This window comes from Antedon bifida, chromosome 1 (genome assembly GCF_963402885.1).
Source record: "Antedon bifida chromosome 1, ecAntBifi1.1, whole genome shotgun sequence".
Lineage (NCBI taxonomy): Eukaryota > Metazoa > Echinodermata > Crinoidea > Comatulida > Antedonidae > Antedon > Antedon bifida.
This window is the reverse complement of record NC_136226.1, coordinates 18,767,163-18,790,413: the sequence shown is the minus strand read 5'-3', so window position 1 is coordinate 18,790,413 and position 23,251 is coordinate 18,767,163. Positions and strand designations below refer to the sequence as shown.

Below are 23,251 nucleotides of genomic sequence, written 5' to 3'. Positions count from 1 at the left end.
ACCGAGCTGCACCCACCCACCAAGTTTGAAGATTTTACCCAAGTTTCAGCTCTAATGGAGCAATTGTAAAATTTTACTTTGAAATTTTACATCGCAAGACCTTTGATTTCATACTCGCCCTATTCTCACGATTGTTTTCACCTCGATCGTAGCAATTTAAAAATGTTTAGGTTTAGGTGAATTCCCCATATATGAAAAAATGCAACTCAATTAATATCAAGAAATTTTAAAATACAGTAAAAATTGTAACACAATGCTTTTCAATATTGTAGATCATGGAAGTCAATGAATTCTACTACACACAAAAAATGTGTTGCAGGCCTAATACATAATTGTGTATATATGCATGTTGAGGGGCGTTTGTTCGAGGACATAAATAAATAAACACCCTCTTTATTCCAAATGATGTTCTTTTTTTTTTTATTAAAAGCAGGCTGTTTATTTAAATAGGTCATGTCACCTTTCATGACATTTTTATTACTTCAATCCTTTTGTATATTTTCTTACATATATAATTTTTAACAGATCCTAAAACCAGCACCTCTAAAATATGATGCCAAAACTCTTCCCTTTACCTGTCACTCACCGGAACGATGTGTGAAGCTTAACAAGAAAGAACTGACTGAGCATTTCAATGCTATACATGATGCACTTGTTAAAGAAAATGACAAGTCTGCTTCAGGTCAGAGGGTAAAAGTTCAGATGCTGAACTATCTTGGCACCCTAGCCTCCACTACTGAACTGAATCAAGAAATACTAAAATCAAAACTGGTATGTTAATTGACACTTTGATTTTAGTTACAGTAGGACCAAAAGCTGTATGTAAAATCTGTGGAATCAAGGTTGACCGTAGACTGACCCCCAACACACAGTGGAAGCTACTGTATAGCTTCAGTTAATGTTTTTACATACAGCTAGATTTAAAAAGATGCACACTTTTAATGAATGGAAAATACTATACACAGAAAACAACATTTAGTGTATGTATTGAATTGCAAAATAATCATCAGTCATTTTATGCGTACATAAAATCCAGGGAACATAAAAGAAGTAAAATACGTAATTTGTAGGTCCCACTATTATATACAAGGTCACTCCAAAACGTTTGAGAATTGAAATTGGAAAACAACTTTTTGTTAACAGGGTGATCTTAAATTGGAACAGCCTTATGGAAGAAATTTCGCTGTACCATGTGTGGCATCTTTTTTTGACCTATTTTGTCACCTCCATCAGAGTGGCGAGAGGTTATGTGGTTGTTTTGTGTGTTTGTTGCTTTCTATATTAGCAGGATTACTCAAAAAGTTATTGCCCAATTTTCATAAGATTTTAAAGCATGGTTTCATAGCTGTATGGAAACAAATCATTCAATTGTTATATTCTAGTTATGTTATGTTATGTTAAAATGAATACAATTTGTGAAATAAAAAATAAATAAAAAAAATGTGGCATCTTGAAGAAAAGTTGAGGGCCCTACCACAGGAAAAAAGCTTTTATTTTTTTTTTATAGAGAGTATTGTTGCAACAACTTTTAAAGGCTAACAATGCATTGGAAATGTAAGTATACTTTGAAATACTGTATCAACAAGATTTGATATTACCATGCAAGTATTGGTAGGAGGAATAAAGTTCCTTGAAAATGATCAAATAGCATACAAATTATGAATGTTTGTGAGTACAAAGCTGCAAATAAATTAGAACATTACACTGAATGAAATTATTTGCACAAAATATAAAACACTATTTGTTAGCACATAATGGTCTAAACCATTTGAAAATGCAGTGTCCGTTCCAATTGTTGCTGGTGTACGCGTTCATTGGAGTATTTTATTGACTATCATGTGACCCACAATCCTCAATTCAAATGACAACTACTACTCAGGTGTGTTAAAATTTGAATTTTGAATTCTCAATATGTGTTCTGTGTTTTTTTTAGGTACCCTTGTTTATCTTGTGTCAGTGGGGTTACCACCAATCAGATAGGACAGTGATTTAATTTACCATTGGTAATCCTTGGCCACATGTGCATAAAGACATTTTTTTTTCAGATTTTAATAAACCTCTTAAACTTACTACACTTGCATTTGAAAGACTTTCATTTTGTTAAATAATTTATTTTTATTACTATGTTTATCTGAATACAATAGTTAGAATAAATAATTTTTATCCACAGAAAACAAAGTGAAAATTATGGATTTTATTTTAGAAATTAGGAAGATACCATCTCCAGTATTACAATAAAAAATCGGGTCATGTTGATACCCACATCTTTGTGAATTGCAAAAATGTGTATTTAACAGACAAACATCACATGATTGCGGGGTGCCGCATCTTTTAACAGCGCGAGTCTCTCCTCCACTTCACCTGACGATGTCAATTGGTCAACACCCTACACAGATAGGTGTTTGTGTCTTTCACAAGATATACATTGACTCCCAAAGAGAATCCAAATGTTCTTTTTTTATGTTCTCCTTTTACGTGCATGTTGCAACGATGACAATATCGGTGTGTTTCTCTTTTTTCTATGTTTGTTTTATCGGGCTCATGTGTGTCAAAATGCATTTTCTTATAATACAGATGTAATAATACATATATTTGTATGGTAACTAACATAATCAAGGCTGTAAAAACAGACGAGGCAAAGATGCTTTAAATATAATTATTAATATAAAATATGACGATTTGTGCTGAGAAATTGGGGTTGGTGGCGAAAATTGAAAATTTCAGACGAGGCGAGCACCATGTCTGCCTCATGCTGGATATGGCCCTGATAATTGTATTAGATATTTGAGGTTTTTTAGTTACAATACTTATTTTGACTTTAAACCAAAATATATGGACATAAATTTGATTATCCAGTGTGTCTAAAAATGAAATTGTTATTCTACCCTCAAGTACATTTTATTCAAACAAAATGAAATACATTTAAGTGCAAAGCCAAAGGTATATGAGCCAGACAAAATGAATAAACTAGGGAACCTCCCACACAATCAAATTTATAGACGCAAATCCTGCTACTGTTTATCCAATTACAGTTCTGTCACTTTATTTTCCATTAGTTTGAGAATATTTTTAGTGAAAAATTGAACGTATTATAACTAACACTTAGAAAATGGGTTTCTATTCTTGATGACTTAAAAATTATATATTAAAAATTAATCTGTATTTTACCTTTTGATTTAAAAGAAAAAAGAGCATATAAATAGTATAGTATAATCATCATAATTTAAAAGCAATATATCAAGGGTAAATGTAATAGATATTTCATATTTCCAAATACATAGTGTCTCACCCACTCAAATTGTCAAATGCAAACACATTTGTATCAGAACATTTTTTTTCTTTTTTTCCATTCCCACCTCTAGAGTGTTGTTGATCATTTTTAGATATTCACCTATTTTTGTAGTTTATACTGTATATTGATTATAATGTAAATAAAACGTTCCCTTAGATAGATTTGGAGTTTGCCTTTTGAACTAAACAATCACAAATATTAAACACAGTTGCAAAAATAATATGGCTGTTGACATACATAATTTATGTAGGAACTTATTAATAACTTTAGCCTTCATAAGACTTGTTCACTCTATTTCACTATGTTTAACTGTATACAAGTAATGAATGTTGATGAGTTGAGTGGTTCAATAGAGTTGAAATATTGACTGGTCTATTTAACTTGGGTTTTTTAACTGTTTTTAAAATTAAAAAAACTTTTATCCATTCATTCCAACTGGAACTATGGGCAGAAAAGCATTAAAAAAGTCAGCACTTTTTGGATACAGAGTACTGAAGAACAGTTATACAAATAGACAGTGCTCTCTAAAGGTTGATTTTCGAACGCAAATCAGTCATTTTTACAAAAAGCTAAACGTTCATAATGAATGGCATATGATGCGTAATTAACCAATTAAATGACGAGGATACACCCGCATGTGTTATATTAAAACTAGATGAAGTGCTCCCAATTTAAAGAAGGTTTTTTCACGAAATATATGCATTTTAGGCCTTACAATGTACAGAAAATAGTTGGAAACTTCGGTGGCTGTTGTGTTATATTCATGGTATATGTTTTCATCAAATGCTGTACATCTGGAATTTCCTACTTATTTCGTTGCCTGTTATTGAATGAAGGAGGCAGTCTGTCTGTTCATTGCAACTTTCATTTCACATTTCCCAAGTAAACATGGAATGCAGCCGACAAACATGGAACAAACTTTGATGTTTACAATGAATGTTGTTGACCAGATTATATTACTACTTCACTTTAATTCTATTTCACTTTATAAAATTGTCTTATATTTACAAATGTATTGATTCCCAGGAAAATTTCACAAAAATACTTTAATAACATCAGAAAGTAAAATTTTCTTCCGTGTGGATATTGTCTGACATCTTTATTTTATTTGTCCATTAATCGCCAACTGGCCCTGATAGTACAGTATAGTAATGTTATTGTTCATTTATTACTAGTTTCCCATTGGTTATCATACTTGTATTACCAGAGTACATGGGTCAATTCACATCTTGCTCAGTTCACGTTGAAGAATATACAAATAATGAATGTTTATGAGTTGATTGGGGGAAATGTCATTCATTGAAAGATTTATTATCAATCTTTTTTTGAATGAAGTATTCTATCTATTCAACAAATACAAAACATTCTTTGTTAAATTAAACACACCTACTGTTCTAAAGTAAATTGTTATTCAATTAATTACCGGTTTCCATCTTTACTCATTGTCGAAGATTATAGTTATAGAAAGTGCACACTACAGGTTGATTTTCGAACAACTTTGTGTGGCAGAAATTTATTTAGTACCGTTTATTATCACCATTAGATATTACTTTTCCGTTCAGTAGAACTAATACTAGACGACACTTGATACGTAATTAAACCAATCAAATTTTACAATACTGTATATTTCACACATTTGGCATTCTGCTTTTTGGATGTTTGCCAAACTAGAAAATAAAATAAATAGGAAATACAAATGATAGTTTCATTGAGCTTTATTGAATTGCGTTCATGATCACCAAATCAACTGCAGTGCTTAATGGTCTATCTTTTTTTCAAATCACTTTGTAGCATTAAATAACCATTTGAAGTCCTTGTAAGTGAAAAAAACCCAGTGTTGTGTGAGCATTTCTTTAAAAAAATAAATGAAATCTGGATAAAAATCTTCTTTATTTTTTCTTCTAATGTTGTATCACTCATCATACTAAATCTATGTTATAACCTATCATTAGCCATGCTGATTAATTCTAACATAGATATGGTCGTCTGGCGTGGAATGCCAGAAAATATTTGCGTTAAGAGTGCAGTGACATTAATTCCTGTGAGAAATTCTTTAATGAAATAAGTGTTGTATTTACAGAAGCAATCTGCGGTAGGGTTGCATGCTTCTAATGTGTTTTGACTGTAGTTTGCAGCAAGGTACGGCTAGAGGGAATTCTCTAACTTCCAGGCATTTCGCTCTTTCTCTTTTGATTGCAGGAAACATTCAAACTGCAATAACATCTAGACATAAATACATTATTAACTCGATATTTGGCACTTATTAATGTGTGTAATCCTTTTTGATAAAATAACATCTTTATTATTGTGAAATAATTACTGCAATAAACAAGCGTATTCATTGCTATAATCACTGAGAAATGTTTTCTTCAAGCCAATACCTTTTATTTTCTATGGTAACTTCTATATTGTCTGTCTGCTAGGAAACATGAATACATTTTCAACTAATTCAATTAAATTGCTCAATTGCCTGTTAAAATTATTACACAAGTGATCAACTTTAATTGAAACATATCAATAGGTATTTAAACTTTTTTCTCTTAAAAGAATTACTTGAAAGCAAAGAAAAAGTTAATTTGAAAAAGTAGTAGTGTATTGTTGAGAATACAGCTCAGTATACAGGCAGTTTTCAGTTAATTAGTGAGGTTTCTCATCAGAATAGTAGGTGGTGGGGACAGTAGATGAAACTGTATGATCTCTGTACGCCTCTTCATTAGGTGTTTTTAGTTCATCCTTTAAACCTAAGACTTAACCTAGCTAATGCAGAAACTTTTCAAACATGCCCGCCAAGCCCGTGTTTACGGGGTCTATGGACTTAAGCCTAGAAGAAGAGCTTACAAAAAAGTGGGAAAAAATATAATATATGAAAAGCACATACATTGCTGGTCTGTCTCACCTAAAGGCAATGCATATTGCAAGTGATGCTTCTTGACTGCAGTAGACACATGCTCCTGATGAAAGCCTATTTATGCAAGTTTGTTGCTTTCTTTAGCAATGACTCCTTGACTATACAGCACAAGGGAATAATAACAATACAAGCAATTTCCTCTACTTCAAATGTTATTACTATTGACTGGATATTTTTAAATGTTTACATAACACATTTTTTTTTTGACAGACGTTGTAGAGTAGGCCGAGTATTAGGTTTACTGGCTCTCCATTCTGAAGAACTTGATGAAAATTTGCCACTGACAGAGGTCTGTTTACTATGTTTGATATATTTTTTTCCAACCTTTTGGTACCATGAGTTAAACATGATCATACTAATTTAAATTATTATCATCCTTATCATTAATTATTGATGTGCAATTTTCAAATATACATTTGTATAGTTGCATTAGGTTCATTATTGGAATTTGTTAATGTTTGTATACTTTGATATATATATATATATCATATATTTATATGATTTTAACATACAAAACTATATAATTTGATATTATAAATTGTTAGCAATAATTTTCCTAATTGTGGGATCGGCAATAAAGTTTGACTTTTGGAACCATTTATATTAGTCATTGACTGGCACTGGCAGAGACCTGCTGATACATTGTATTGGTCTGCAATCATAGTCTAGAGTGTTTTAGACTACTTGGGTCAAGTATCATCCGATTCGCGTATTGTACTATGTCTAGAGACAGTAAACTGCAGGGCTATGTATTTTTAAGTGACGATAACAAGCCTATCCACAACATGCTGTTAAATTTTTGCGTATGGTACTACCGTATAACTCCGTTCATCTAATGTTGAACTGTATGCCGGCAACCAGACGATATATGGTAACATCAATCAGAAATGACATGCAAGTACAGTATTGGTATCTCAAACCAAGCATGAACTAAGTAGTGTGACTACATTGGAGCATGGGACTATACCTTAAATTAAATACCTTAATTTCACAAAGTATTTACTGAGATTTATTAATTGAACAATAGTTACAGTGAAATATGCTGATGTTTTTTGTATATATTATTTACAGCTCTTCTCAGTACTTACTGAAGTTGTACGTGATAATAACCGTAATAGTAAACTAAAACAGAGTGTTCTACCAGCGTTGGGCGAGTTTTTATTTCTAGTTGCCAAACATGAAGAACAGAGGTCAACGGTTGTTGATGCGTGGACAGTTCCATCAGTCACATACAACATTATCACACGATGTTTGAGAGAAGGTGTAAGTATGAACAATATTTCAAAATGTTTTTTTTTTTATAAGTTGTGTTTTAGTAGCTTCTGTTTTTTTTGTTCAAATTTGCTAGAGAGGAAACTAACACTCTTTGTTCAATGTAACTATCTCAGTCAAATCTCATAACACCAGACTAAAGGTACATTCACACTTGTTCTGAACGGAAGATGGTGTTGTTAAATCATAAAGAATTGAAGGGCGCCTTATGAATGTAGCTTTAAGGACTAAAATGGTGGTTGACTACTGATACCAATGTCCTGGGTTCAAATCCTGTCTGATGTCACATTTGTCTTACATCTCCACTCCCAAACACTTTTTGTAAGACTTTATTTAAATGTAGTTTGTGTATGTTTATCCTGTGATTGAATTGTAACCTGTACAGTGGGAAATTGAACAATTAGCCAATTATAATACAAATACAGTGTTCTGAAATCCAGACTGTTTATTGCCACCTAAATGTGTCCGGTTGTGGCAAAATGTTTGTGATTTTGTTAACTATTATGGTGTTTGTATAAAGAGACTTTTTGAGCCACTGTGTTTGACGAAATAATTTGAATTTAATTGAAAGTTGATTACGCATTATAGTAAGAAAACATACTTTCCCAGTTACAGTAATTTATAAATCTTACTACTACTTATATGTTTGTATGCTCAGATGGTAATATGTTGTCCTTTATAATATAATTACCTCTGTTTAATATCTTAGGTTTAATCAATTTTTATCATAACAATTTATGGAAATTTAACTTTATTAATGATGACGCTATCACTTGAAGTACTTAATGTTCTAATTCTTATACTCTACTTCGTTTTTCGATGGTGACATCATCAGTGTTTTTTATTAGTTACATGGTTGTATACATTTCGTTTTATCTTTAATAGTAAAGTACTTAGCATCTACTGAAGTCTACTGTTTAAGGGCTGTTGTGTCATTCTTTCTACTCAAATTTTGAATTAACTTCCAAAGTAGAATTCTCTCAAGTCTTGTAGCATATTTCTTGAATCCAGGTATTTGATCAAGCACCTTGTAGTAGCCATAATATGCGCAACATGTTCTTTAATCATTTTCATGCATGGTTGATTGCAGTTTCAAAAGTTTATGTGGAATTCTTCACCAGAGGAAGTACGCCTCTGCATTTTACCGTGACACGTTTCACCGCAGTGTTTGATGCATGCCCCTCATCTAGGGCTTTTCATACCGCTTTTTGTTTTCAAAAACATCAGTGTAGTGTTCCTACTTTCACCATGATTTGCAAAAATGCCACCTACTTTACCCCATATTATTTAAAGGCAATACATTCTGATTAAAGTGAAAGAGTCTATTTAGTTTTACAATAAGAGGTAAGGTAATGTAGCCTAAAGAACACACTTCCGTTTTTGTTTAGTGCCCCAAAAATGTCCCTGTGGGTTCTATTGTATTTGAGAACCATCTGTGGGTACCCCTAGAGCGAGCGAAGCAAGCGTACCATCTAGTATTATATAATTTTTATAAACATTTTTATTTTACTGTATTAATCTAATAATATCTAAGAATATTTCGATTCATTCTGGGAACATCCTTGTATCAAAATATATACCTAACAAACACATTACTGAGATTAACATCATAACTAATAATAATATTAATATATATAAATAAATACTACCTATCAATTAAACAAAAAAGACCTAGACCTAGGCCTATGTGTGGGCATAACCTTACTAATCCTGCCATTATAATATTAACTATTAGCACTTTTTGCGTTCCATACCTAAATGGGGCTGAGTTGACCGATTAGTTTTTAACGTGAGGCCGAGATGATGGGAGGCCGACTTGACTTGGAGCCGAGTTGACTTTGGGCCGACTTGATGTGGGGCCGACTTGACTTTGGCCGAGACTGTTTAGGGCCGAGTTGACCTGCACCCTATAAATCTAAGGGATGTACAATCAGGGTACGTAAAATGAAGAGCCTACTGCATTAGAAAACGCTGTATTACAGCCAGGAGATGTAACCCTGATTGGAGATGCAGAAAGATTAAGCAACAGAGAATTGCCAGCTAACCCAAATATCAGATGCACAACATGCAGAGAAATTGACCATCAACCATTCTGTTTTCTTGCAATCAGGCACTTTTGGGCCAGCCTGCTTTCAGACGTGAAAAAAAAAAAAAAACCGGATTCAATGCTGCATTGTATGTATAAGAATCCTGCAATTTTTAATAAAGTATAGCTACTACTATTAATAATATGAAATTGATACTATGTGATGTTTTTGTATCAAAGATCAGAGGCCTAGACCTTTGCTTGTTTATGCGTCCTGACAAGAAAGCTGTGAAACGACATAAACAGTCCCAAAGCAACATTACACATTAACAACATTCGCATTTCTGGAGTGTATTAACAGTTTGTATTAGGTGTTGTTACATTGCCTCAAGACCTTTCATTGACTATTCATTTAAGTTTATGTGTTAAACTTATTAATAAGATGTTTAACATTCCCTTTGCTAGTTAAGTTGTCAGAGAACATGCCTGGATTAGACCATGCAAATTGGCAAGGTAATGGTTAAGTAGAAAATAATTAAAGTGATCATACTATTAAATACCTAATCCCTGTACTATTCATAAATTTGTAAATGTATGTGAATAAATAATTTTATATCTAAAAGATATTGTTCAATTCAATTCAAAAAGCATTTATTTACATCCAAAAGACAAAAAGTAACAAAAACAATAATGATATTGATAAAATGGATGAAGGCAGGATCCCGAAAAGATGAGAGTCTTGTGGCGGGATTGCCTTTACAAATTAATTAAAAATAGATATTAAATAGGTTGATAGGTTGTTGTACAAGAGAGAACCAACAGACATGGGTCAAGAGTCAAGAATCATGACTAGAAGGGCACTCTGCCTATAGTATAATTCCCTTACATAAGATCTCCACAATTTGAGGGCGCTGATCAAGCTGCAGCCATCACGTTTTTCTTTTTCTTTCTTCGCTCTCATTTTTTTTTTAGTGTGTTTTTTAGTTCGTAGATCCTTTTTGATGTAATTTGATGATTTTTGATGTTAGTAACTGTACCCGATTGTGCTGTCTCGTGTTTTTTAGTCTTGTGAACTGTTTTTTGCGTGTTATACTCTCCGACCAACAACTTGCAACATAGGCTAGGCTACCCTGCTTCCGGCGACCGCTACAATGTGCAAGCAGAATTCCACCGGCACTCGCTATGATTTAACATCATCTGGAAGCGTGTTCAAAGCTAGGCCTAGAGGAAGGAGAGCAGGGCGGAAAGCACGGCGAAGGATCCCTGTCATATTTAATGTATTCCCGATTGAATCTAAACGGCCTCACATTATTAAGGGTAATAATAGAACCCCTGTGAGAACTATTATTCATATTGCAATTTCACAGAAGCAGGATAACAATAGGCTAGCGATAGAGAAAAATAAGCAACAACTTTTGCCTAATTTTTTATTAACAAACGCCCAATCGCTGATCAATAAGCGTGATGAATTTCATCTGTTGATGAATAAGGAATCCGTTAATGTTGGTATAATTACTGAGAGCTGGTTTTCTACCACCCACCATCAAGACCAACTGGACATACCTGGTTATGCCCTATTCTCCAAATGTCGTGAAGACCGACGTGGGGGTGGAGTAGCAATCTACACCAAAGATGGCCTCAATGCTCAAGAACTTAAGGTTGCAGCCCCCCCCCTGAGTTGGAGATTCTTTGGATCAGACTAAGAGGCACCAGACTACCTAGAGGACTATCGCAAATTGTAGTGTGTGGTATATATATAGTCACAGATTCACCACATCAACAGTTATTGAAAGAACATCTAATCAACACAATTGATGAAATTCGCACACGGTCCCCAGATACCGGATTTTGCATAGCTGGTGATTTCAACCGTATGGTGATTGGTGACATTCTTAAAGGCAACGATTTTCGTCAAATTGTTAAATTTAACACGCGAATAATGCTGTTCTTGATCTAATCATTACAAATATGGATGACACGTTTTATACAGCAGCATCTGCATTAGCGCCTATTGGTATGAGCGATCATGTGTGTGTACTATGGAAACCAAAGATCAGACCGCGACTCAACTCTACAAAGAACATAGTGGTTCGTCCATTTTATGAATCAAGAAAATGTGAGTTTGGAAGATGGTTATTAACACAGGATTGGCTTGAGGTGATCAATAGCACTTCTACTCAAGACAAAATGGGCGCTCTTTATAACATTTTGAACAGTGCAATAGATAAGTATTTTCCGACAAAAAAAGTAAAAATACACTGTGCTGATAGACCCTGGATAACTAATTGCATTAGAGACCTAATAGCTAAGAGGCAGGCCGCTTTTGCTAGGGGGGACACCATACTTTTTAAGAAGTTACGAAATAAAGTAAAACGAGAAATTGAATTTGCCAAAACTAAGTATTTTTCAACTAGAATAAGACACCTACGGCACAATGACCCACGAAAATGGCACTCGCAAATTAAAGATTTAACATCATCTAAAATGGGTCGAGATCTAAATATTAATGTTACAGACATATCCGCCTCTGATCACATATGTATCGCTAATGCAATTAATTCCCAGTTTGCTAGCATTAATAATGACATACCCCCACTAGACTATTGTATTTTACCGGCATATTTGCCATGTAACAGCCCTGTACCGCAAGTTAAAGAATGGGAGGTTTATAATAAGTTAAGAAAAACCAACCCACATAAATCAGTAGGACCTGATAAAATACCACCCTTAATTCTTAAAGAGTTTGCCCTTGAGTTAAGTGAACCCCTCACTAATATTTTAAATTGCTCACTTAGGGAAGGAAGTCTCCCCACCCAATGGAAATCAGCTGTGACTGTTCCTATCCCCAAGGTACACCCACCAAAAATTGATAAGTTAAGACCTATCTCGTTAACATCTGCCTTTGCAAAAGTGGCAGAGCAATTTGTTTGTGAATGGGTGGTATCTGATATCCAGAATAAATTAGATGTAAGACAGTATAGCAATGTCAAAGGGGCATCAACTAGCCACTACTTAGTACGTCTAGTTCATGATATGTGTGCTGCAGCTGAGGAAGCTCATAACATAGGGACGGTTGTCCTTACGGACTTCACTAAGGCCTTTGATCGAATTGAACACAACACCTTAATCAATAAAATCATCGACATTGGAGTCCGTGGGTCAATCGTCCCTTGGATTTGCAGCTTCCTCAGCTGCAGAGAACAATGTGTAAAATATAACAACTCCCTATCAAGTGCTATCACGTTAAAAGCTGGTGTCCCCCAGGGGACTAAACTTGGTCCCATTGCATTTCAAATCATGATCAATGATGCTGTTAAGGGTGCTAAAACGAATGCTTTAAAATACATTGATGACCTATCTGTTTATGAAAATCGTAAGATAACACAACCAGGTCACTTGCAGCATGATCTTAATGAGTTTCATGATTGGTGTAAAAGGAATGTTATGGACCTGAACCCTGCTAAATGCCAGGCACTACAAATATGTTTTAGTAAAAGGAATATTAATGAAAATAAAATTTATATCGGGGGTAACGAACTAGCATTTGTCACTCATGCTAAAATACTTGGAGTCACGTTACAAAATAACTTAAAATGGGATAAGCATATTGGGGATATTGTCCTCAAGGCTAATAGGAAGCTTTTTATTTTAAGGAGTCTAAAGAAATTTGGCTTCAACCCTGATGAACTATGCTCTGTCTACTGTGGGTATATTAGACCCCTCCTTGAATATGCCGATGTTGTATGGCACCCCAGCTTAACCAAATCGCTTAGCAACTCTATAGAATCTGTCCAACGCAGAGCATGCCGTACCATATTGGGAAGGGATTTTAGTTCGTATGACAAAGCTCTAAAGGTCTGTAACATCTCATCCCTCATTGATAGGAGAATAGCTCACAGTCTCAAATTTGCCAAGGGAATATCTGAGACTGTTCATTCTGCTGATCTTTTACCGGTGACACGGTTTGAAAGTCATGGGAGGTTGCTCCGTAATAGTAATAACATTTCACAATTACCATCCAGAACCGCCCGTTTCAGTAACAGTCGAATCCCTTATTTTATCCGCCTGCTTAACGCCTGATCTTCACTCATTTTTGTATAATTTATTATTTTGTATGTTTCAATTTTGTATATTTTTATTGGTCTAGGTACATGCATGTAAAAGTTACCCACAATCTGGCCTTTGGCCACTAGTGGTAACTTGTGGCAGGTGGTGTTTAATGTTTTTGATGTTTTATATGAAATAAAGAATAATAATAATAATAATAAAGGAGTTTGGAGTCTTTGTGGGCCTAAGTCGCTGCCGTCTTCTGTTATTTATTTATTCTGTCTTTATACTGAATGACACTTTCAGTGCTAAAGCATTGATTTCCAAAGTGTAGAGTAGAGAACAATAAAAATAATTCAAAAGTTGAAATTGTCACAGATTTATAGTTTGTTTTATGTCTCATTTAAAATCGGCTAGTGCTAGAAATTTAGAAACAAAATCTTCTGAGCAATAGCCGAGGAAGAGATATTTGTGTCAGCATACTTCTCCCCGTTGTTCATTAACTTTGTTTTAACCTTGAAACTTACTTTTGACAATTTAATCAAGCTAGCAGAGGCAAGCTTATCACGCCTATTATGTTGTAATGTTTTAAAGTATACATAGGTTTGTGGTTAAGTAAGTAGCAGTGATTTCAGTCACTTCTATTTTCATCATCACAGGAATAGTAACGAATTATCTACCACTGCAATAAATTGGTATTAACTCATTTGTTTGGCCAGCACAATATTCTTACTTACACAATGTTTGACGACATTTGTGTAAGTGGGCCTGGTCCAAATTTGCATTGAATAAAATAACAATTTAACTCACAGGTCTGTGTCCTTGTGTGAATATGTTGCCACAAAAAACAATTTGCTTGATATTGTTTTTCAAAGCGAAAGGTAGGATCAAGTGCATTTTTGTGATGGGAAATTGATATGTAATTCTTTCCTAATTGTGTATTAATTGCTTCCAGTTTGTACTATGAATTTGTTAAGGGCATTTTAAGTTACACCATATTAAAATTTGGCCTCACACCTGAATTTGCGACTAGTGGGAAAAAGTGAAAGTGAGCGCCTTGATTAAGAAACAAAACAGTCTATTTATAAATGAGGAAGTTAGTTATTCAGCTAAATTGAATGTTTTCTTACAAATAAGGTGTGGTTTTGTGGCGATAATTTGAACGTGAACATTTTTAAAGTGAAATTGTAAAGAAAGAGGATTTTCATTAGCCTTAACCTACAAAGACATTGTTAACACGCAATTCACTTTCCAAGAGTTTCGTAATCATAATTAATAGAACAACACAGGAACAAAGAAAATTATAGAAAATTGTTTGTGTCTTTGGTCGTGTTATGGCCACTTCACGGAAATGAATTGACAATTTTTATCATTTATAAACAAAATGTTCAATATTAATAATATATTGGGATTGTTAATGTCTATTTATTATAGTCCTCAAGCTTAACTTGGATTATGCCCTATGGACCTACAACAGCCAGAGTGCCGCGCCTACCCAAATCAGCACCAAGAGACAACCCCCTACTCTTTTAAAAATAGTGTAGCAAGTTTCTTAACATACACTATATGTGCACAGGTCCAATGACTTTACACCCCCTCATCCTTATCATATGCTACTCTGAATTCTTTATCATTACACCATCACTTTTAAATCTATACTTTACCTGACGCAATATTTCCAGATGGTCTCCCATCCAAGATCGGAGCCTAACATTGGTTAACTTTGGTGAGAAGACGAGAACCAGTGTTTCAACACAGTATGGCCATAATAAAGTTGATTTCCATTTGGAGTTGAATGGTTTTAGCATTATCATTTATTCATGTAGTTTCTTTAATTTGATAATTCAGTATTGTAAAATTATAGACATGGAATTATAGAAATAATATATGACTGCTGCTTGTCCATCATGGAACCACAATCAAATTCAAAATGTAAAATATAATAATATTTGCTAACTGGTTATCATCAGCAAAATCAGAATTAAAGTAAAATTTTCTGTTTGTAAATAACATACGATATACAGTCAACTCTCCTAATACTGGACACCAAGTATGATAAACATAATGCATACTAAATATAGTAGAACCCTTATTAATTGAGACCCAACAAGTTGTACCCGTCATAAGATGTGACCCCTAATAGAGGTTAGCTGTAGTGTTAAAATATTGCCCATTAAAATGATGGGTTACCTATTATAGCAAATGCATACATTTCTCTACACATCTGTTTACTGTCATTCTTATTTACACTAATTTTACATAAAGATATAGGACGTCATGCACTTCTTGTATGTAATATACGTTTTAATTACTTTCTTTTGATGTCGTCAAATGTTTTGTTTTTTGTAGGAAGACGCTCCCGTCCAGCATTACGCTGCGTTGATCTTTGCTAATGTTGCAACAACGGATGGCATACACAGCGAAAAACTGTGCAGTAACGAGACTGCTCAACTTTTATGGCATTTATTTACACACTGTACTGCTGATGCTTTGAAAGTTACAGCAATAAATGTAATTGACAATAATATTTTGTAATATGAATTAAAACTCAGGTACAGGCATGAATTTTAAATATAAAATTTGATTAATTGTACATAAATCAAATATGTGCAACATATATCACGACGAAAAAACATGAATTTCCCTTAAAATGCCTACACAATTTGGAAATATTCTGCTATAAAAACCACAAAGACTTTCGTTTAGTACAGTAGTTTAACCTAATGTAATAATATGTCTGCTAACTCCCTAGCAAGTAAAAAAAAGATTGTGGGTAGATAATTTTTTCTATAGCACAAAAATAAAAATCTGAAGTAGAATAAAATAAAAACACCAGAAATGTTTTTACCACACAGTTTATTTTTCATAGTATTTTAAAAATGCCTCTCTGTTTACAACATTAATTTGTGTACAAGAGATTTTACTGTGTATTTGTTAACTATCTCCCCACTGATAAGAAAGTGCTTATTTTCAACAAGATCATGTAACACAAAGAAATTTCCAACAAAATATGAAACATAGAGGAAACTATAGATTGATAAATTATTGGGATGTATAATCAATAGAAATTTGTTGCCCTCACCTGGCCTTTAAGGATACATTCTACTGTATATTATTTAATTGTATTCTTTGTTTATCTTTTTGTCTAACACAGGCCTTGTGCAGGTTAACCAGACACTCTGTGTCCATATTTCAAGCTGTCATTGATAAAGTTGGCCTACCTGTGATACTGGATGCATTTAATGTGACCATCAACAAAGTGCAACAAGCAATGGCCACCATGTTCATAGCTTTACTGGTTGATGGTGTTCACTTGCAAAGAATCATTCATGATAAGGTATGTATGTTAGAGGAAGTTTGTATGTTTGTTTACACAAATGTTTCCTATATTGCACTGGGAAAGTTTACGCTACATTTTGAAATTAAACTCCATCATGGATCCAATATGGAAGCCAAAATAGCGTATAAAATCTCCGGTTTTCAGTACATAGGCTGCGTTAGTGTCACCCTCCTCCACCCCATCTATTCTATGAATCCATCTCTGTTGTTTGACTGATTTAAGATGAAACAATGGAAGCCTTCACATTTCAAAAAGTTAAAAGTAACGATCATCCCAATAGAATCTTTTATTTAAATTATTGTGTTGATCCAATAAAATTATAAACCTGTTTTTTAACTAATTTGAAATCTTTAATTGTTAATATCATATCTGAATATTATGTTTTAATGCTGATATATACAGTATATATTACTAATTAATCAGGATTACATTCTTTCTTTTTTCATGAATGGTTTTGCATTTTGGTTCACAGATCACTAAGGTATAATACATAATAGAGATTAGTTACTTTTTAGTTTAACATTTCATTGTTATCAGTAATCAAAATGTTGTCATCATCACAAAATATCATCCTATTAGTCTGCTATAAATGTTTCTCAAATGTGTACATTATTCAAGATACTCTTTCATTTGGTAAATATGGGCAAAAGTATTTTTAAAAACTGGTTTCACACTAAACTGAGCTTGTCCCGAAATGTTTACACTCTATATTATCATTTTTTTATCATTTAAAAAAAATTAGATGTTCTTTTTTTTAAATTAACTTTCTTATAAAAACTCTTTACTAAAAGTTAAAAATAGAGTTGAACTTAATTTTAACTTTGACAAATTTCTCACTGGCTTTCTGCCAAAGCCAGCCACATCCATAGTAGTAGTTCAAAATGCTCTGCCAAGTTTTATAAGCTGTAGACCTATTACAAATTAGATTTTTCCTTTATTTTGTCAGAAATTTCACCTGCTCTGTTTAAATTACATAACTACATATAAACTATAACAAAACATGTTTGTAAATTTATATGAAGATATCCAGTTGTTTACATGAATGTTTATATATTAATAGTCTCATTCACGTTCGCCACAAAAGAATCGAGAGACAATACGTTCAAGAACAACATTTCGTGGTCACCCATGATAGGATCCGCACTTGCTCAGTTGTTGAAATGATTGATAACCTTGCAAGCTAATAATTTCAAATTTTAAAGTGGGTTTAATACTTAGTAATTATCAATTATTAAATTAATTTTGTTGTTGCAAGTATTTAGTACTGTAATCATTTTACGCTACCATACTTTCATTTTTACACTCTAGACAAATGGTGTAAACATGTTCTCTTCTTGTTTTGCTAACTCACCATCAGGGAATCATTACCTATATCCCGTAATTAACAAACGAAACTTTGTTCCGGTTTTTGTGGTTTTTTAAAATAGAAAAACACACTGCCCTCTCTTAAAATTACTTTCTATGGGATGATATTCTAATTCACAGAAAATTGAGGCTCTTTGATGCAGCATAGAGATATTTAAGTTTACTATAATATCTCTATGGACACAAGGCTAATTGATATTAGTTTGCAATAATACATTTGTTTTGCCAAAATCATGCATTGCCATTGTTATTTGTAGTTCATTAGTTATTTAGTTTAATTTTGATTATTGTTCAGCTTCCTAAAGTACTGTTAATTAGAGATACCAAATTTTAATTAGTGTTTTGTAACATTTTTCTATTCATAATGATATTTTGTATTCAAATACAATACAATACACACTAATTATTTTGTTTTTGATGTTTTTTATAACCAATATAGAATATTACAGTGTATAGGATGTCTCATGCAACTTGTTTTACTTCACCTAATTAGCACATATTCACAGATCTGATAAATATATAATATTTTGTATATCTGAAACACCACTTTCCATTGACATTTTGCAGTAGATTCACTTGTTTTTGTTTTAACCTCACCATCAAATAAAAAATGTTTTATAACATGTTTCTATTCACAATTTAACAATATTATGTTGTATTTTATATATAAATCCAAAGGCAAATTAAAAAATGGCAATGCTGTGGGTATCAGTGGCTAGATGTCAATGGAGATACAAATAAAATAAGCAAAAAGCTAAAATCAAAGCGATTAAGTAAAACAGCCAGAAATAAATTGAAGAGTTTCAGGCAACACTAGCCCTTCTTCAGTGTATTTGGTACAGTATATATACATATATATTATGTATTTATATTTAATAATATTGTATATTGTACTGTATCCAGAGCACTATGTACCATTCATAACTAGAACTCTGGAGAGAGACACCATTCATATCAATTCAACAACACCACCACCACCTCAAATACTGCCCATATGTTGCTATGAATAATAGTAATACAATTAAATAAATGTTTGGCCGAGGATCACCTACTAACCCTAAAAAACACTGGTGTATAGTCTGTACCTTCCACATTGCGTTCTTGTTGTGTGTGCTCTGTGCATTTGTGGAGTTTGGACAACGGATAATGCATCATCGCTTTAAATTGTATTTCCACTAATACCTTATTATTGAAATAAAAGCAATTCATACATCAAAACAGTTATAATAAATCAATAAAAACACAAAACAATTCCAGATTACGGAAAACTAAACTAAATCATTATACATAATATATAAATTACACAAAATGTAAACACAAATTTTCTACAACTGACAAACTAAATACTTTTCTCCGTTGTGTACAGCAGAAAAGTTGTTAACAGTTAATGAGTCAATAGTATCCAAATAATGAATTTTTATGAGTGATGGTGAGAATTATTTCAAGAGTTGAAAAATTGTTTGCACTATTTTTCATCAAATAAAATATTCTGTCTATTCAATGAATACAAAACATTCATTGTTTTATAACACACCTACTTTCTTTCAATTTATCCATTGTAAATCATTGGCGAATGCAAAGCCGGTAAGCTAGGCCATTTAAAAAGCCAACTTTAGATGCGGAGTAGTTTATAGACGGTATTCAAGTTGATAAACCTCTGTATCCAGAGCACTTGTAGAATTCACAACTAGAAACCCTGGAGAGAGACACCATTCAAATCAATGTTATACTGTAAAACCTAAATAAAACGGAATTTTCACGTTTCTTTATATTCACAGTTTACTGAAAAGATTTGTTAGAGAAACCACTTTACTTCATCATAGTATATTGTTTGGAGATTTCCATGATAATTGCACATAATTAGTACTTGAAATATTGTCTCTGTAGATTTACGGGCGTCATAGGTATAATTAATTACATAACTTTTTCAATTGTGTTTTTTTTTCATAATCATTGAGGATTAGAATTTGAATTCTGTCTAGTATCAGACGACGTACGTGGTATTTGGATGTGCTTATTAGACCTTGAAATTAGCTAGCAACATTTCAGCTTCAAATTTTTATTTTTTTTATAATGCTATGCGGCTTTATTGATTCTTATTTGTAGTTTATATTCTTTTTTTATTACAGTAAATTAATTTTCTTTTTTGTATTAAAAACATTTTAAACATTTTCAGCTTGTTGGCCTATATACTTGCTTTTTGTTGTTATCTAATTTAATTTAAAGATAATTATTTCATTATAGTAATGGACACTATTGGACATTTTTCAATAAGCAATAGAAAGTCTTGTAAACTTCTAACAATACTTCTGTTTCAAACTTTTAAAAATTTGTTACAAATAAATTTTTATTTGTTTGCTTTTCTTTGATAGCAGAATATTCAATGCTTGATTTCATTTCAGAAACTTGTTTTAATTCTTGACATTTATCATATTTTTAAAGGATTTAGTTGTAAAGTTAATGAAGCTACTTGATGGAACATCAGTCATTACAAGAGCTAAAGCTTTTCTAGCCGTGATGGAGATTATGAAATCCAGTACAGATATGATATTAGTTGCTTGTCAGGCTAGGTAAGTTGAGGGCAGTAAAATACTTTTTATAATTCTCAGAACATTTTGTACAATATGCCAATTCGCATTGAATTCTTGCAGAAGGAATACACATCAATAAGTTTTATTAATAAAAAGATATTATCACAAGTTAAATGTTAAATTTGTCACTGGGCAGTACAATATTTTCGCCTTATTTCAGTTTCATAGAACTGGCGTTAAATGAAGAGAATATTTTATGAGTTGGAAGATTGACTGATTGACGGAGGAAATAGAGCAGTCAATCTTTCAAGGAATTAAAATAATAATTCTTCTCATTCCACTTAAAAAACACACTACCGGTATATAGTATACTTTTATTCAATTCTTCTGCTGCTTTTATCTTGAAAGATGTCGAAGGTTAGGCAGTTATATGTCACGTACTATATGTTGGCTTTTCTAATGCGGATCAGTCAACAACCCTTCGCCGTACAAAAATATATTTTACAAAAAGCTGAACATTCAGTAGTACCATATTCATTATTATATTTTGTTTCCATACTGTAGTTACAAACCGTCTCGCATCGTGCAGTACGGTCCCACATTTCCAAGGGTTTTTTAATGAAACACGCATTTTCAAAAAACACATGCGTGACCACACATTTGTCATGCATTTAACCTATGTGTGATCATCTCTTATCACTCTTTTTGGAAGCGCGATAAGGAGTGCCATTTACCGACCACCTAGATGTGCCATTTATCATTAATTTTTATGTGGGAGAGTACCATTTTCGGCCATCTAGGGTTGTCATTTAACTAAATTTGTTTCGCCACAGGCCCCACTATGGGTCCATGGTCCAAACCCTACAAACACCCTTGGCTACGGGGCTTGTAGTATACTATCTATAAAATCCTATTGTGACACCTTTACCTAAACATACAAAAGTTATTTAGTATTTATAGTATGTATTATTTGCTTTAATCAGGTTGGTGATGTATATCGAGAGAGATAGTCGACGTCAAAATGGTGGCAAGCAAGAATCTAACTGGGACTACCTTAACAAATGTCTTGTACTAATAACTAATTATCTGGTAGAAATACTTCCACAAATTATGGGTTAGTAGAACTTAATGTCTTTTGCCATTGATGGTCAATATTTACTGAAATCAGGGTATTAAAAAAGAATTATAAAAATGATAATGAATCATGTGAAATAAATCATCACAGTGTAGGTTAATGGATGACTAGTTGGGAGCAGGAACTCTAATAGACCAAACCAAAGTACTCTTTTGATTTCACGATCATTTAGGAAATTACCTGGAGTATGATCAATTTGAGTCCTTTTATATATAATCCATCAGACCCACCATTAATTGTTTTGCAAGTATTTACATTAAAAAGTAATGACAATTCATTTAATTTTCATATTTTATAAAGATTGATGAATTAAAAATGTTTCAGGTGATGCTGTGCAAAGTTTGGAGTCAGTGGCTGGCAGACGACATCCCTCAACACTCCAAGCCAAACATCTTAAATCAACCCTTCCTCTTTTACCTGTCTCACTTCATCTTATTACAAGCCAGGTAAGATGCAAGATAATAGAGAATACATATACGAATACAGAGGTTGCCCAAACTGCCTATTATTTGTAATAACTTTATTTTTTATTAAACATTAAAAGACTACATTGGTTAGTATAAATGCTGCAACCAAATGTTTAAAATGAAGATTTTACAAAAAGCAATAATAAAAAACAAACATAATAGTCCTATACAATGATAACAAGAGCAACTAGTGATTATATGTACTCCGCCATTTCTGACCTCCAAAATTAAAAACAGTTAACCCCCCATTTTTTAAATTTCGACCAATTGAAATACTGAACTAAAGTGTGGGAGGTGTCTAATGTAATATAGTATGTATATTATTGTATAAAAATGATGACCACAACATTTGGTCCAAAATTGGGATCCTAGTCTGAATTACCTCCATAATTGAATGGAGTAATTTCCTAGCTATAATTAGTAAAATATTAAAAAGTGGTCCAGAATTGTGATCATGATCCGGTTTGCCTCCAATATTCATTTGAGTCTTCCATAACCATTCATGTAGTTTAAATGTGGTAAAGATCTGTCTTGTGGTTACAGCCTCAAATTAATAGAATAATAAAAAGTGGTCCAGAATTGACATCCTTGTCCGGATTGCCTCCAAAATTTTCCCGTGCCCATTTATCTATCTGTCTATCTCTTAGTTTTGATGTTATACTGCTAAACGGACAAACACACAAATACGTATAATATAAACAAGAAGGGAGCAGGCTGTTTTTCCCCCATCCCACTGGAACAATACCACCGGAATCTTTCCCCTGTGACATTCCCCTCCTCCCCAGCATATTTTCCCATCTCAAAAAAAAAAAAAAAATGGTGAATTAGAATAATAATATCAACCTTTTTTTAAGATACTGTATCAAAC

General features: G+C 32.9%; 1 protein-coding gene across 1 annotated transcript in view; it reads left to right on the top strand.

Annotated features, from left to right (window-relative positions):
• LOC144844440 (serine/threonine-protein kinase ULK4-like) overlaps positions 1–23,251 on the top strand; it is a 104,859-nt gene that overhangs the window by 72,161 nt on the left and 9,447 nt on the right. Inside the window, exons 11-19 of the mRNA XM_078701357.1 lie at positions 526–771; positions 1,508–1,554; positions 6,411–6,489; positions 7,272–7,463; positions 15,895–16,056; positions 16,700–16,882; positions 20,693–20,820; positions 21,765–21,895; positions 22,241–22,362. Coding sequence (XP_078557483.1) covers positions 526–771; positions 1,508–1,554; positions 6,411–6,489; positions 7,272–7,463; positions 15,895–16,056; positions 16,700–16,882; positions 20,693–20,820; positions 21,765–21,895; positions 22,241–22,362 — 1,290 coding nt within the window. The remainder of the gene's footprint in view (positions 1–525; positions 772–1,507; positions 1,555–6,410; positions 6,490–7,271; positions 7,464–15,894; positions 16,057–16,699; positions 16,883–20,692; positions 20,821–21,764; positions 21,896–22,240; positions 22,363–23,251) is intronic.